This window comes from Malaclemys terrapin, chromosome 1 (assembly GCF_027887155.1).
Source record: "Malaclemys terrapin pileata isolate rMalTer1 chromosome 1, rMalTer1.hap1, whole genome shotgun sequence".
NCBI lineage: Eukaryota > Metazoa > Chordata > Testudines > Emydidae > Malaclemys > Malaclemys terrapin.
Genome location: NC_071505.1, coordinates 78,535,977 through 78,554,035, shown reverse-complemented (window position 1 = coordinate 78,554,035; position 18,059 = coordinate 78,535,977). Strand labels below are relative to the sequence as shown.

General features: G+C 40.2%; 1 protein-coding gene across 3 annotated transcripts in view; it reads left to right on the top strand.

Moving 5' to 3' along the window:
* KITLG (KIT ligand) overlaps positions 1–18,059 on the top strand; it is a 76,597-nt gene that overhangs the window by 41,063 nt on the left and 17,475 nt on the right. For all 3 annotated transcript variants that reach the window (XM_054027665.1, XM_054027662.1, XM_054027674.1), the window contains exons 3-5: positions 3,122–3,184; positions 13,165–13,335; positions 15,852–16,014. In XM_054027665.1, coding sequence (XP_053883640.1) covers positions 3,122–3,184; positions 13,165–13,335; positions 15,852–16,014 — 397 coding nt within the window. The remainder of the gene's footprint in view (positions 1–3,121; positions 3,185–13,164; positions 13,336–15,851; positions 16,015–18,059) is intronic.

Sequence of the window (18,059 nt, the reverse complement as noted above, 5' to 3'; positions counted from 1 at the left end):
AGAATTAGTTAAGGCAGTGGACTGGACTGAAGAACTCAAGGATATGACTGTGGAGGAGGCTTGGAATTACTTTAAGTGAAAGTTGCAGAAGCTCTCTGAATCCTGCATCCCAAGCAAGGGGGGGAAATCGTAAGCAAAGGTTGCAGACCACCCTGGATGAGCAAGCATCTCAAATAGGTGATTAAGAAAAAGCACAAAGCCTACAAGGAATGGAAGATAGGAGGGATCAGCAAGGAAAGCTACCTCTTGGTGGTCAGAAAGTGTAGGTATAAAGAGAGAACTGCCAAAAGCCAAGCAGAGTTGGACCTTGCAAAGGGAATTAAGACCAATAGTAAACATTCTATAGCCATATAAATAGAAAACAAGGAAAGAAGAAATGGGACCCCTAAGCACTGAGGATGAGATGGAGATTAAAGATAATCTAAGCATGGCCCAACACATACTTTCCCTCAGTTTTAATAAGGCTAATAAAGAGCTTAGGAGTAGTGGCAGGGCAACAAATGACAACGAAGATATGGAGGTATAAATTACCACATCCGAGGTGAAAATCAAACTCAAACAGCTTAATGGGACTCAATTGGGGAGCCTGGCTAGTTTTAATCCAAGAATATTAAAGGAACTGGCACATGAAATTGCAAGCTTCCAAGGATTTGTAATCAATCTGTAAACTTGAGGGTCGTACCCTATCACTGGAGAATTGCAAATATAATACCTATATTTAGGAAAGGGAAAAAAGTGGTCTAGGAAACTACAGACCTGTTTGACCTCAAGTGTATGCAAGGTCTTGGAACAAATTTTGAAAGAGAAAGTAGTTAAGGACATAGATGTGGACAGTAAATGGGATAAAATGGAACATAGTTTTACAAAAGGTATATCATGCCAGACTAACATGATCTTTTTCTTTGAGAAGATGACTGATTTTTTTAGAGAAAGGAAATGCAGTAGATCTAATCTTCTTGGATTTCAGTAAATCCTTTGATACAGTTCCATATGGGAAATGGGATTAGTTAAACTGAAGAAGATGAGGATTGATATGAGAATTGACAGGTGGATACGGAATTGGTTAAAGGGGTGACTACGACTGGTCATTCTGAAAGATGAACTGTCAGGCTGGAGGGAGGTTACTAGTGGAGTACCTCAGGGATCGGTCTTCGGACAAATCTTCTTTAACATTTTTATTAAATAACCTTGGCACAAAAAGTGAGAGGGTGCTAATAAAGTTTGCGGATGACACAAAGTTGGGATGTATAGCCAATACAGAGGAGGGCCGGAATATCATACAAGAAGATCTGGATAACCGTGTAAACTGGAGTAATAGAAATGGGATAAAATTTAATAGTGCAAAGTGCATTTGGGGACTAACAACAAGAATTTTTGCTATAAGATGGGGACTTATCAGTTGGAAGCAACAGAGGAGGAGAATGACCAATACATGCAAGTCTATCACACAATGACAATGAGCTGTTAATGTAATGCGGCCATGAAAAAGGCTAATGCAGCCTAGGATGCATCAAGTGAGGTATTTCCAGTAGAGACAGGCAAGTGTTAGTACCGTTATACAAGGCACTGGTGAGACCTTATCAGGAATACTGTGTGCAATTCTGGTCTCCGATGTTTAAGAAGGATTAATTCAAACTGGAACAGGTGCAGAGAAGGGCTGCTAGAATGATCCGAGGAATGGAAAACCTACTTTATGAGAGGAGACTCAAATAGCTTACATGTTTAGCCTAACCAAAAGAAGGCTGAGGTTAGATATGATTACTTTCTATAAATACATCAGAGGGATAAATACAAGAGAGGGAGAGGCATTATTTAAGGTAAGCACCAATGTGGACACAAGAACAAATGGATATAAACTGGACATCAACAAGTTTAGGCTTGAAATTAGGTGAAGGTTTCTAATCCTCAGAGGAGTGAAGTTCTGCAACAGCCTTTCAAGGGAAGCAATGGGAGCAAAAAACCTAACTGGCTGCAAGACTGAGGTTGATAAGTTTATGGAGAGGATAGGATGATGAGAGTGCCTATAATGGCATGTGGCCCATTGGAAACTGCCAGTAGTAAAAATCCCCAACTGCCGGAGACAAGACACCAGATGGGGAGGGCATTGAGTTACTACAGATAATTCTTTCCCAGTTATCTGCCTGGAGATCTGGCCCACATGCTTAGGGTCTAACTGATCACCATATTTGGGGTCAGTAAGGAATTTTCCCCTGGGTCAGATTGGCAGAGATCCTGGGGGGTTTTCACCTTCCTGTGCAGCATGGGGCAGGGGTCACTTGCAGGTTTAAACTAGTGTAAATGGTGAATTCTCTATAACTTGAAGTCTTTAAAACATGATTTGAGGACTACAGTAACTCAGTGAGAGATTAGGGGTCTATTTCAGGAGTGAGTGAGGTTCTGTGGCCTGCAATATGCAAGAGGTCAGACTAGATGATCATAATGGTCCCTTCTGTGCTTGAAGCCTGAGTCTTAAACTGTCTGCTCTTTCACAGTATTACCATCTTAGATTGTGCCTTGAGATGACCTCTGTGAATAAGGTCAACATGGATCTGTGAAGAGTAGGGAGATAATGGAAAAGCAAACAAGGGGTCACCAAATGAAATTAATAGGCAGCAGGTTTAAAACAAACAAAAGTTTTTTTTTACCCAACGCAGAGTCATCCGGTGGAACTCTTTTCCAGAGGATGTTTTGAAGGCCAAGACTCTAACAGGGTTCAAAAAAGAACTAGATAAAGAGGATAGGTCCATCAATGGTTTTTAACCGGGTTGGGTAGAGATGGTTTCCCTAGCCTCTGTTTGCATGAAGCTGGGAATGGGCAACAGGGAACGGATCATATGATGATTACCTGTTATGTTGATTCCCTCTGAAGCACCTGGCATTAGCCACTGTTGGAAGACAGGATACTGGGCTAGATTGACCTTTGGTCTGACCCAGTATTGCCATCCTTATGTTCTTATGTACACAATCCCTAAAAACTGACTTAAGTTATTTGCAACTGATAAGTAATTTCTAGAAATTGTGTTCTATACTTTATAAAATGTATATTAACTACAATGACTAAAACAAAGCCTTCATTTTCTTACCAAACACTAATATATTCTTTATTACCTGTTTGTTCTAGGTTGGAAATCTTCCAAATGATTATATGATAACCCTTAGGTATGTTCAGAAGATGGACACTCTGGTATGTACAATCACTTGAAATCAATCCCAATAAAATAGCCAGGCAATGATGGCTGCAGCTCTGTATGTCTTGGACATCAGTGCTTCAGTCACAAAAAATCTTGCTAGTTACAGAAATCTTGCAAAACCTTTCATTTTTTTAGACCTTTTCTTTGGGAAATAGTCAGATTTCAATCATTATCCACTTTATTGAGTGGGAATGAGGAACATATTGTTTGTTGTTTGGATAAATAACTTGTTTTTATTTATGTTGGAGAACATACTCTACAATGTTTTGTGGCAAGAACATGTGTTTTATTAGCATTTCCACAATATGTACATAAGAAGCTGCTAAAAGAAAAAGAAACATCCAGAGACTGATTGTTTCAGTAACTGTTTCCTTAATGAAGCTGCTGAGGGATTAGGACAATATTGTATTTCACTCACGTAATGCTTTGCATCACTCTTTTTTTCCTGCATCATACTGTAGTTTATAACCACTCTTAAAATATGCTTTTTAAAAAGTTTACAAATCATGTGATGATCTAAAGAATACACACCTGGAAATATTGCCTTAGGGTGATCTGATATTAGTTCTGGTTTTAAAGTTTCCCTCAAATGGCCTACTGTTCATTTTATGAAGGATTACATTTGAAAGATTGCTACACTGACATAAGCTCAAAATTAAAAAAATATATATGATTTGAGAAAGCCCTGGTATAGATATCTTTAGAGTGAAAGAAGTGCCAAAAGTATAAATTACTTTGAGCAATATACCAAACTAATGCCTGGCTAATGATAGCCCAATGACCATATGATCTAAGCCATTACTTGCATTAAAAGAGGATATAGCAATGGAGAAAGGAACAAGAGAGGATAGGAGAATGGACAACAAGAGAAATGATAGCATCAGTACCACTGACAGTAACAGTCACGTAGGCGATACTGGCAGTAAAATGATTGTATCTAATTAGGCAAGAAATCTGGATGAAGCCATGCAGAAAAAACTAAGATGTCTGTGCAACCATGCAAGGAGTTTGGATAACAAAAAAGAGGAAGCAGAACTACTGTTTCAGGAAGTGAAACCAGATCTTATAGAGATAACAGAAATATATATGGTGGAATAATAGTCATGACTGGAATACAGATATTGAAGGGTATGTGCTGTTCAGGAAAGACAGAAATAAAGGCATAGGGGGAGGAGTAGCATAATATATTAATGACGAGGTAGGTTATTAAGAAATTAGAAGTGATGGATAAAACAGAATCTGTTGGGACACTTTGGGGAACAAAGGTAACTGAGGCTCCAATGGAATAGTGCTTGGGGTCTGCTACAGACCCCCAGGATCTGATTTGGATATGGATAAAGACCTCTTTAATGTTTTTAATGAGATAAATACTACTGGGAATTGTGTGATTATGGGGCTTTCATTTCCCAGATATATATCAGAGAACAAGGGCTACTAATAAAAGGTAGGGTCAGATATTCCTGGATGTGATAGCTGACCGATTTCTTCACCAAACAGTCATTAAACCAACAAGACGTGATGCCATTTTAAATTTAGTATTGGTAAGAAGCGAGGACCTCGTAGAAGAACTGGTTGTAAAGAACAATTTTGATTTGAGTGATCATGATTTTATTCTTTCATTTAGTTTAAAATGAATTAACAAAAATACCTCTGCAACTAGGATCCTTGATTTCAAAAGGGCAAACTTTTTTTAAAAAATTACAGATTTAGGGAAGTGGACTGGACTGAAGAACTCAAGGATCTGAATGTGGAGAAGGCTTGGAATTACTTTAAGTGACAGTTACAGAAGCTATTTGAAGCTTGAATCCCAAGCAAGGGGGGGAAATGTAGGTAAGGGTTGCAAACCAAACTGGATAAACATTGTGGACTGCTTATTAAGAAAAAGCAGAAGACCTGCAAGGAGTGGAAGAAGAGATGGATCAGCATGGGAAGCCACCTGTTGGAGATCAGAAAGCATAGGGGGAAAGTGAGAACTACCAAAAGATCAGGAGAGCTGGACCTTGCAAAGGAAATTAAACCAATATTGAAAGGCACTTTAGCCATATAAATAAAAAGAAAGCAAGGAAAGAAAGGGGACCACTTAGCACTGAGGATGGGTTTGAGATTAAAGATTAATTTAGGTATGGACCAACACCTAAATGAATATTTTGCCTCAGTTTTTAATAAGGGTAATGAGGAGCTTGGAGGCCATGGCAGGGTGACTAATGGGAACAAGGATATGGAAGTAGAAATTACCATATCCGAGGTAGAACTCAAACATATTAATTGAACCAAATTGCAGGGCCTGGATAATCTCTATCCAAGCCTATTAAAGGAACATGCAAATGAATTTTAGCCCAATAGCAAGGAGTTTTAATGATCTGTAAACTCAGGGGTCGTACTCTGAGTGGAGAATTGCAAATATGGTACCTCTATTTAGGAAAGGGAACAAAGTGATCCATGAAACTATAGACCTGTTAGTTTGACCTGAATTATATGCAAGGTCTTAGAACAAATTGTGAAAGAGAGAGTAGTTAGTTATATATAAGTAAATGGTAATTCGGGGGAAATGCAACATATTTTTACAAAAGGTAGATTGTCAGTCCAACCTGATCTCTTCCGTTGAGAAGATAACCAATTTTCTACCCAAAGAAAAATGCAGTAGGTCTAAACTTCTTGGATTTCAGTAAAGTAGTTGATACAGGTCCATGTGGAAAATTATTAATTAAATTGGAGAAAATGGGGATTAATGTGAGACTCAAAAGGAGGGTAAGGAACTGGGGAGGCTACAACGAGTCATGCAGAAAGGTGAACTGTCAGGCTGGAGGGAGGTTACTAGTGGAATTCCTCAAGGATCAGTCTTGGGTCAAATCTTATTCAATGTTTTTGTTAATGACATTGGCATGAGAAGTGGGAGTGTGCTAGTAAAATTTGTGGATGACACAAAGGTTGGGAGTTGCCAATGCGGACCAGGACTGGAATATCATACAAGACAATTTGGATGACCTTGAAAACAGGAGCAATAGAAATAGAAATTTAACAGTGCAAAGTGCAAGGTGATGCACTTTGAAACTAACAAGATTTTTTGCTATAAACTGTGGATGTATCAGTTGGAAGTGACGGAGGAGGAGAAAGTCGTTCTGTGATCGACCAATACACCCAAATCTATGAGCCATCAATTTGATTTGGGTGTGAAGAAAGCTAATGCGATCCTTGGATGCATCAGATGAGGTATTTTCAGTAGAGACAGGGAAGTGTTAGTACCATTATACAAGGCACTGGTGAGACTCATTTGAAATACTGTGTGCAATTAAGAAAGATTAATTCAAACTGGAACAGGTGCAGAGAAGAGCTAGTAGGATGATCTAAGGAATGGAAAACCTACTTTACAAGAGGAATCTTAAGGTACTGGGCTTGTTTAGACTAACAAAATGAAGACTGAGGGAAGATATAATTGTAAGAAATAATTCCTCTTCCTCCCTGGTGTTCAAGTTAAGGAACAAGTTGGCACAAGAACAAATGTCTATAAAGTGGCCATCAATAAGTTTAGGCTTGAAATTGATTGAAGATTTCTAATAATCAGAGGAGTGAAGTTCTGGAACAGCCTCCCAAGGACAGCAGTGGAGACAAAAAACCTAACTGTCTTCAAGATTGAGCTTGTTAAATTTGGCATGGGGATGATATGAAACTGCTTACAATGTAGCCGATCTGTGACTGCTAGTAGCAGGTGATGGGACAGAAGAAGGGGAAGGGCTCTGAGTTACTACAGAGAATTATTTACCAAGTATCTGGCTGGTGGGTTTTGCCCACATGCCCAGTGTCTAACTGGTCCCCATATTTGGGGTCAGGAGAGAATTTCCACCCAGGTCAGATTGGGAGAGACCCTGAGGAGGAGGAGGGGGTTTGCCCTCCTCCGCAGTGTGAGGCATGGGTCACTTGCTGGTTTGAACGAGAGTAAATGGTTGATTCTCTGCTATTTGAATTCTTTAAATCAAGATTTGAGGACTTCAGTAACTCAGCCAGAGGTTAGGGATCTATTACAGGAGTGGGTGTGTAAGGTTCTGTGGCCTGCAATATGCACAAGGTCAGAGTAGATGATCATGATCGTCCCTTCTGGCCTTAAAGTGTCAAGTCTCTAAGTAATTGTGCACATTATATTATATATAAGTAGAAAGTAAGAGCGGCCATACTGGTTGAGACCAAAGGTCCATCTAGCCCAGTAGCCTGTCCTCCGATAGTGGCCAATGCTAGGTGCCCCAGAGGGAATGAACAGAACAGGTAATCATCAACTGATCTATCCCCTGTCACTCATTCCCAGCCTCCTGCAAACAGAGGCTAGGGACACCATCCCCGCCCATCCTGGCTAATACCCATTGATGGATCTATCCTCCATGAATTTATCAAAAATCCATGAGGATTTTGGGGGTTTTGTTTTGGGTTTTTTGTTTCTTTTGGGGGGTTTTTTAGACCCCCAAAATACAATAGTCTGTCCAACCTTAATGTGTATGTGGCATCAGTGTTGCACTGTGGCAAAATAGATGGTTGAGTTCTATTGAAGCTTGGAGGTTTGCACGAACCAAAAATCCCACTTGAACCTGAAGGAGTGCAAATTATACCTGATATCTTAGGCTAATTAAACTCAGCAGAACAAAATATTTTCTTTGCATCAGAAAGGAGTCCTTTCTGAATCCTATATGGTCTAAAATATATTGTAGATTATGATTTTTGATGTGTCCCAAACAGCAATAATCCAGAAACAAGGAAATAGTAACAGGCTACTGTAGCCACACATGACAAACCGGACAGTCTCTACGCAAAAGAATAAATGGACACAAATCAGACGTCAAGAATTATAACATTCAAAAACCAGTCGGAGAACACTTCAGCCTCCCTGGTCACTCAGTTATGGACCTCAATTTTGCAATACTCCAATAACAAAACTTCAAAAACATACTCCAACGAGAAACTGCAGAATTGGAATTAATTTGCAGACTGGACACCATTAAATTAGGCTTGAATAAAGACTGGGAGTCAATGGATCATTACACAAAGTAAAACCTATTTCCCCATGCTAATTTTTCCACCTACTGTTACTCACACCTTCTTGTCAACTGTTGGAAATGGGCCATCCTGATTATCACTACAAAAGTTTTTTTTTCTCCTGCTGATAATAGCTCACCTTATTTGATTACTCTTGTTATAGTTAGTATGGCAATACCCATTTTTTCATGTCCTGTGTGTGTGTGTGTGTGTGTGTGTGTGTGTGTGTGTGTGTGTGTGTGTGTGTGTGTGTGTGTATATATATATATATATATATATATATATATATATATATATATATATATATATTTTCCTACTGTATTCTCCACTGCATGCATCCAGTGAAGTGGGTTTTAGCCCATGAAAGCTTATGCTCAAATAATTTTTTTTAGTCTCTAAGGTGCCACAAGTACTCCTTGTTCTTTTTGCTGATACAGACTAACATGTTTCTGGTCACCAGTTCCTTCATGATTTTAGAGCTAGTAGATCTCATCCTCTCATAGCCAGTTTTATTCATAGATTGGAAGAAGAAAACAAGGTTTCTTGCTTTTTCAACTATTGGTTTTTACTTTTAATGAACTGGACTGAAGAAAATATTCTCTCTGCATCTGCAGAAGAGACTACTACTGTCAAACTGGTTTAACACTTCAGCAAACTCTAATTCCAGATTCTTAACCAATGGCTTCCACCAATTTAGTGCTCTTAGTTTCTCTAAAACTTGGCAGAAAACATGTACTGCTTAATATTATTTGTCATTTAATATAAAATTTTAATAAATAAAATTTAGCTCTTAAGTAATTTGTAAATTTCACATTTAATTTTAAATAGATTTATTTAAAAAGAATAACTGTCTTTAATTTTTTTAATCTGATTTGTTTTTAATTGAAAAAATATTGATTTTTATTTTTTATCCATCCTGATTCCCTGGTTCATAAAGTGAACAAGAATGTGACTTTTGTAATCACCAAAACATCATATAATACTATGACAACCTATAATAGGTATTAATCTGATTTAGTCTAGTTTGCATCCTACATTGATTAGTTAAATATAGTTTAGAATTAATTATGTTTTGTTTTGGCACAACAAGTTTCCTTTCAGCAGTATTGTCTTTAGGAATTGGTGCCTATAAAACATGCAAACTTTGGATGTACAATGTATTTCATTAAAGTACAGTGCTTTCATTGCCATGGCATCTGGCTGCATCACATCTAAAAACTGACATCCATATGTATTCACAAAGAGCAGCAATACTAACTCACCAAGACATAAATAGGAAGAGACAATGCCTCAAAGTCTAACCTGGAGGTAAAAGGCATGGTCTAAACCAATGAAAAGAAGCTGCAATCTCTTAGCTAAATGCAGAAAGATAAAAAGCTTCTACTGCTACTTCCTGGGAGTATAAGAGCAGTCAGGTAAAAAGTACCCAGAGATGTAAATCTCTTTGTCAGGGGCTGAAATAACTAGTGCAGATGGAGCAGTGGTAAATTCCTCAGTTCCATTAGCTATTTCTCTCTGTCAACTATTATTACATCTGTGTTTCTGAACACACTTCAGCCAGCTTATTCTTATCCCTATCTTTGATCTTTCCCTACTGAGAAAGCAAGGAAAGTGCACAGCTTGACTCTGATGAGAAGAAAATTTAGAGCTGAATATCATCAGTCTGCTGACAGCACTATTAAGTCAGAGCCCTTCATGACTCTCCTAGAGATCTCACTTATTGAGCAGAAAGGGCAACAAAATAGAATCATGCTGGAAACACAGAATTTTTGTATTCTATACTACAAGATATTGCTTGTAGTGCTGCTCTAGTGGTAGCAGAGTCAGTGCAGGTGATGAGCTGTCTGGGCCACTGGGAGTGTATGGAAGGGCACAGTATCAGACCTGTTTCTACTACAGAATAGGGTTACCATTTCGTCCGGATTCCCCTGGACATGTCCGGCTTTTTAAGCTAAAAATAGCGTCCGGGGGGGATTTGTAAATGTCCGGACTTCCCCCCCATGCAGAGCACGCGTGGCTAACAGTGCTGCCGGCCGGCCGGTGTCACTTACTTGGGGCTCCGACACTCAGCCAGAGAGAGCTCCTTCTCCTCCCTCCCTCCCTGCATCGCAGATCGGCTCCGGCAGTTTGGAGCTCCTCCCCCGCTGCTGCCCAGTTTCTGAGCAAGTTCACCAGACATTAGGTGAAGAAAGGCCAACAACAAGGGGGGCAGGGGGTCGGAGAAGGGGCAGGGAGGTTCTGGAGGGGGCAGTTAAGAGACGGGGGGGGTCGGGAGTTCGGGGGGGGCTTTCTGGGGGTGGGGGTGTGGATAAGGTTTTGGGCAGTCAGGGTACAGGTAGGGGTAGGGTCCTGGGGGGCATTTGGGGGGGGTCTTAGGAGGGGGCAGTTAGGGGACAAGGAACAGGGAGGCTTAGGTAGGGGGTGGGATTCTGGAGGGCAGTTAGGAGCAGGGGTCCCAGGAGGCGGCAGTCAGGGGACAAGGGGGAGGGTTGGGAGTTCTGGGGGGGGCTGTCAGGGGGCAGGAGTGGGGAGAGGGATCGGAGCTGTCAGGGGATAGGGAGCAGAGGGGTTTAGATGGGTCGGGAGTTCTGGGGGGGGGGCTGTCTGGGGGTGGGGAGTGGTTGGATGGGGCATGGGAGTCCCAGGGGTCTGTCTGGGGGTGGGGGTGTGGATAAGGGTTGGGGAAGTCAGGGTACAGGTAGGGGGTAGAGTCCTAGAGGGCCAGTTAGGATGGGGGGAGGGTCTCAGGAGGGGGCAGTCAGGGGACAAGGAGTGGGGGGGAAGGTTGGGGGTTCTGAGGGGGGGAAGTGGGAGGGGCGGGGCTAGGACAGGATGGGGCGGGGCTAGGGCAGGACAGGGGCGGGGCTCCTCCCATCCTCTTTTTTGATTGCTGGATTATGGTAACCCTACTACAGAATAAACGTCAACAAGGCTTCTATTCTTTGCTCTTTCTACTGCCCTTCTGTTAGTGTTCCTCTACAAAAGGAGCTGAGAGGCAAGGCCAGGCATTGTCAATTGCACAATGCCCAAAATGTCACGGTTTGTTACACGTTTCCCATTCCCAGACCGGAAGGAAGAGCTCTGTGTAAGCTCAAAACTTCTCTCACCAACAGAAGCTGATCCAATAAAAGATATTTCCTCGCCCACCTTGTCTAATACCCTGGGGCCAACACAACAACAACATTACATACGGCTTGCTACATCCTTACATGGGACTCATACCAGGAGGTATACTGTAATGCTAAATACTGTAATACTACTTTGTGGTTTCTTTTACACAAAAATGACAAAGTTAGTGAAGATTGTAACGTAAAGCTAAACTGTAAATGTGAACCTGTTCACTACTCATGAAGACTGCTCAATAGTTTATTTAGTCTTAGAAGGTATGCATGCCTCTCTCCCCCCCCCCCCCCATAAAAATGCAGAAAGGTGAACTAATGGTAAGGTAAATGGTAATGAATAGGAGGTAAACTAGGCTAGAAGAGCATTCAGCTCCAAGTGATGCTGATTGAACACAACAAGAAATTTTGGAACATATAAGGAATACCAAATATAACACTTTAGTATTGTGATCTATCTCACAAGGTGAAGAAAATCTGGGCATGTCAGTATTTGGAAGGAAGAACTCCAAATATCATGCAAGGTACTGCAAGAGGAGTTAGAGACAGGCACTGTGCTACTGAAGGCATAGGTTTCATATGAAATACAAAACATAATTTTGACCACTGGTGGTCACTAAAGATGCCATGGCAACTTTATAAAGAGCTGAGATAATAGCTTAGTGTTCTAGACAAATTCCAGTGTTTTACTTACTGTACTGATATCTATTATTATTCTCTCTTTTTTTTAAATCTTTCCTACAACGTGTAATAGCGCATTGTGTGACAAAGGCATGGTTTGTTGTGAAGAGATTTCTATATATAAAGTGGTCAGTATATAAATCTGTCCCTTTTTCGTTTAACAGATCTACTGCCTGTGTATATATTCAGGCATGTCTACTTAGCATAATGACTTAGGTTTCTCTACTTTTTACTCATGTTAGTCCTGCAGAGCCAACACCTGCTGTATTTTATTACTTCCTGTACATCAACAGAATGATTTACTAGGTTCCAATTACAGAAGCAATCAGCTAAACCTGTGCAAACCCACTGACTTGTGGTTGCACAAGTATCACTTGGGGCATGATTTGAAGTGTTTGAAGTACAATACTGCACAGCTGTAACTGAGGTCATAACTTGGCCTCTTAATTCTTTTTATTGGTAAGGGTACATGAGAAGGAAAAACCTCAGGTTGACTTTCATACCCAGGATGAGCTTGCAGGGCAGGCATTTAGTAAAAAAAGACTGGAGGGGGAAGCAGTTTCTTGTAAATTATGCAGAGTTGCTCAGAAATTAAGAAAACAATCGTGGAATCCCACAATGCCAAGTTTAGAAACTTATTTTTCAGAACAGAACCTTAACTCAAAGATCCTCCTGGATTTAAGGTGCTATATAAGTGTAGGGTAGCAACAGTAGTGAAATGAAGATTATTTGACAATTGCTTTCCAGACAAAGTCATTAAAAAGACAGAAGTAGGTATGATATGAAAGAGTAGGAATAAATGGCCAATTTTGGCATGGAAAGAGGTTAATACTCTAGTAGCCCACAGATCAGATGCTCAAACTGAGGTTTGACATTTATTCCCAAACTAGAAGAAGGGGTAACATTATGCTGACAACCTTTTCTGATAACATAATTAAGTCAGCCAAGATCAAGGAGGATTGCAAGGTGCACCATAAGGACTCAAGAGAACAGCAGGCAACATAATATTAGTTGAATTACAATTTAGACAAGTGCAAGATGATGCAAATTGGAAGGAACAATTTAATCTACTTTTACATTCTGCATTACTTATGCAAAAATTGGTTAAGTGTGGTGTTTAATCTGCCTCTCTTCTTTTTTATCTTCCCTGACAGCCTAATCACTGTTGGTTGCATTTGATGGTGCCTGAGTTTTCAAAGAGTCTGCATAATCTTCTGCAAAAATTTTCAGATATGTCTGATGTTTTAAGTAACTATTCAATCATCAATAATCTCACGAGGATAATCAATGATATTATGTTATGTCTAGATTCTGAGAAAAATAAGGTAATCTTCTCAAAGAGAGAGTTTTTCCCTTTATACTGCATAATTATATCTGAATTTTTGTAGCCGAATACATGGCTTGATATAGTAACAACAACAAAAAAGCCCAATGACCAAGGCTACTTTAGGTTCTATATTCTTTGTTTCAATTCCTATTCAATGCAACTACTACTTCCCCTTTAAAAATATATTGAGTACAATGTAGAGATGTTAGCTATTGGTGACATAAAGTGGAAAAAAGGTATAAGATAAGGCTAGGATTTTGTCAGAGAGATCACAAAGTCATGGAATCTGTGACTTCCAGAGACCAATATGACAGCTGTGGGGCTGGAGCTGTCAGCCAAGACCCACAGCTCCCAGCCGCCACTGCAGTGGGATGCTCCAACAGGAGCTCCAGGCCACCGTTAATCAAGGGGGCCCCTCCAGGCTCCAAGCTGGGGCCCCTGCAGCTGCCCCGCTGCCGCTGTCATGGGCAGTGTGGGGACTTTAGAGCCCCAGCAGGAATGTGTTAGACCCTTCTCCTACCCATTTTGTCATAGATATTTTTAGTAAAATTATATACACACCACAGGCTTCTGTGAATTTTTGTTTATTGCTCATGACCTATCAGTGACTCTTACTAAAAATATCCATGACAAAATCTTAGCTTTAGGTATAACCACTTAAAAAACGTCAGAGGGATTACAATGTATGCCCAAACAGACAGATATATTCAATATGTTGTCAGTGCGTAGTGCGAACATTTAACTCTCATTCTCAAGGTAAATCAAACTGGTCTATGTCAAATAAGCATGAATCATTTTGCATCTAACTTACACTGGAATCCTGAGCATAATTATTAATTTGAATCTGAAAATATCTGAAAAAAATTATGATGAACTAGTAAGATTATATTAATCAATCAGTTTCAGAAACCTTCATATTGAATTAATGGATATTTAGCCAAGGAAAATTATACATGATAGTGGGCCTTCCTGATTCCAGTAGTTGCTGGAAGTGCTCAAGGAATCTCACTCCAGGAGTCTGATTCTAGCCTTATTAGGAATGAGAGTAATAAGAGTTAAGTTTGTTAATAACATTTAGGTAAAAGCCCTGATATATCTAATTGCATTCTGAGTAACATTGCCCAGCTGTGAGTACTCTATGTATGAGTAAATGGTTTTGTTAATTATTACTTACTTAAAAGTACTAAGTGTGAGATCCTGGGCCTGTTGAAGTCAAGAATTTCACCTTCTGTGTATAGTTACCTTTGATCAGTAGATCTTAAACAACTTACAAATGTGGGCAAGTGCAATTATTCCCATTTTACAGAGAGAAACAGTTGCACAGAGAGGTGAAGTGACTTGCCCATTATCAAACAGAGAGTCTATGACAAACCTCCGAGTAGAACCTGATCTCCTGATCTGCAGTTAGGTGCATTATGTAGTTGCTGTGATGGTGATTGTATGTTAGGGTTTTAATTACCTTTCCATTACAATCCTAATTTTGTTCTTTAGCACACACTCAAAAGTATCTATCTTAGCAAATTCAATCTGAATTTCCCATGTTTTGTTGGTACAAGATATTTAATTTAAAAAAAGTGTGATTTTACTTAAAATCTTTGTCTTAAAAGAAAGACTTTTAGATAAATGGAAATAAGGAAGGTAATCTCTGTACGTTGAGGTAACTACTAGGTAATTTTGTTTCCTGGAAGAAGAATGAACCTAGATCTATCCTTGTAACAAGAAAAATAAAACAAACTGAAGAACCGCCCACTAGGTAGCTTTTCTTGGTGCATGATTTAAAGATGCTCTTGTCCCTGCCACACTTATTAGGACCAAAAACTAGCCCCTGGCCAAACTTGAATTGCTGGGATAAATAACTGCTGTCATTAAAGATAAGGATAGGTTAAAAAAATAGCATTAACATGGATCTCAGGGTCTTCAGTTAGTTTGGCACAACATATTATCCATCAGGCTTCACAATTATGGAGTCCCTCTCTTCTTTTTAGATCCTCTCCAGAGAGGCAGGCTGACACCAATAGTGGAACTTGGACCACTGTTACTTGTTTCAATATCCAAAACACTTATGATAACACTGAATATATTGTGTTCCTGTTTCACATTAAAATGGTCAAGCACAACCTTATAAAATTCCACACACCCAGGAACAAACAACTTTTTTTGTTTTAAAGTAAGAATTTAAATCTCATGGGTTTTTTTCATTATTAGGATAAGATGAGTGAGGAGATTCCAAGCTTAGGCTGTACATTTTTGTGACAATTTTTCAAGAGTGGATTAACAGTACTAACTTTGCAAAGTGAAATAAATTAATTCAAAACCCTGGGATCAGAGCTTTTGGTATTTTTAAGGTTGAGATTTCCTGAAGTAAAGCAGAACTCTGCATCTTAAATGTTAACTTCATTTCTGGGTCACCAGTTGGTATTCCTTGGTAGAGCCATTGTCTATCTCTCAGGCCAGATTGACCAAAATGAGTATTTGTCTGGACTTTTAAAAAATGGAATTCTGTATTTTTCCTAGAATTTTAGAAAAGAAAATGTTCATCTTTATGAAGAAGGCAGGTTCATTCCTGAAGAATTCTTTAGGCGCTTTAATAGAACCATTGACGCCTACACGGATTTTGCAAAAAAATCAGATCATAGTGACTGTGTTCTGCCATCAACAACAGAAACACCAGAGAACAGTAAGATCATAAAATTGTTCCCATTTTTGTTGAGCCAGATCCTCAGCTGGTGTAAATTGGTGTAACTCCTTTGAAGTCAATAAAGTTATGTCAGTTCAGAGCGTCTGAGGATCTGATCTATTAGCTTCATATTTCTTAATATCTGTGACAGTGACTACTAATGCCAAGGCTGAAGTCCCACTGCTAGTACTATAGAATTAAGCCTGATAGCAAAACTGGCATCATTACATAGCATCGTTTATTAATACAGCCTACAATTATTTCATTGTATGTGCTCAGACTGTTTTCACATCAACAAAAATATCCTGGGTTGTTCTTTTACAATGTTCTTAGTACTGCATTTTATCTTACGCTTGACTTTTGCTTAACCATGACAGTTTGATCTTTTTGAAAATGTCTTTGGGGATACTGGGCCAATTCAGAGGCGATGTGTAAGGTGCTGTAGGTTAAGCATTGGTAAGCAGGTCTAAAGGTACTTAAGGTGGCATAGTTTATAGGCTGAGTGTCTGGAACTAAGTGTAAATAGCACCAGTTGAAAGTCATCTGTGAATTTGGCCCATTCCCATTAAATAGCATCATGGATTTATGATATAGAGACTTTAACAAGCTCAGGTTAGATTCCTGTGGTTTCATATACTTGTTCCCATTGCAGTCCTTAAAATGAATAGATGTTTTGAATTTCTTAAATTTTGTTGCCACAATGATTCTTAATTGGAGGGAGGAATAGCTCAGTGGTTTGAACAATGGCCTGCTAAACTTACGGTTGTAAGTTCAATCCTTGAGGGGGCCACTTAGGGATCTGGGACAAAAATCGGTACTTGGTCCTGCTAGTGAAGGCAGGGGGCTGGACTCAATGACCTTTCAAGATCCCTTCCAGTTCTATGAGATAGGTATATCTCCATTTATTATTATAGTTGTTTTAATTAGGGTAACCTGTCCAGTTGCACAGTTACACCAATAAGAACTGAAAGTACTTTAGGCCTGGATCCACACAGAGGCTGAAGTGTTGCAACACCTAACTTTTTTAGACACCTAGAAAGTCACAGGAACATCAATGCAATCTACAAAGCCTGAGTTTGCTACTAGGCTCCCTATACAATGAATGGGGAGAGATAGGCACCTAAGAATAGGATCCTCAAAAGTCAGTAGGAAGGAGCTGCATACACTAGCCACTGGGAGATGCTGGCAAGCAGGATGTGCCCTAAGCCCTGCCCCTTTCATGGACTTGGGCACTTATCTCTGCTAGTGATCCATAAGTGGGAACTCCTCTCCTGGAGTAGGTGGCTTTGGCGCCTAAGTTGTTTCTTGTGAGAATGAGTTAGGCACCTGCCTCACTCTATGCAAAGTGGCTCGAGGCGTTGGTGCCCACATTATAACTTTTAGTCATTAGAGTATTCATCTGGGATGTGAGAGACATGGAGGTTCAATTCCACCCTCAGGTAGAAGGGTAGAAAGGATTTGAACAGGGGTCTTCTGTGATTCTCAAGTATCAGAGGGGTAGCCGTGTTAGTCTGAATCTGTAAAAAACAACAGAGGGTCCTGTGGCACCTTTAAGACTAACAGAAGTATTGGGAGCATAAGCTTTCGTGGGTAAGAACCTCACTTCTTCAGATGCAAGTTCTTGTGCATCTGAAGAAGTGAGGTTCTTACCCACGAAAGCTTATGCTCCCAATACTTCTGTTAGTCTTAAAGGTGCCACAGGACCCTCTGTTCTGTAATTCTCAGTTATTACAGCACTTTCCTGGAGAGGTGGAAGATATGGAAGTGGATAGGGTCCCCACTGCTTCCTCGGGCACCCTACCCATCCAATCCCCCTGGTTCCTGCTGCCTCCCTAAGTTCCCCACCCACCCCATGGCCCTTACTGCCTCCCCCAGCCCACTACCCAGCCTCCCCCAGCCCACTACGCACCCTGGACCCGCTGCCTTGCTCCCACCCCCCCATTGCCTCAAACTCCCTTCTGCAGCCTTGCACTCCAGGGCTGCCCCACTTTTTCTTTTGACCACAGTGCTCTGGGCAGTCATCCCCCATAAAGCCAGCCCTGGGT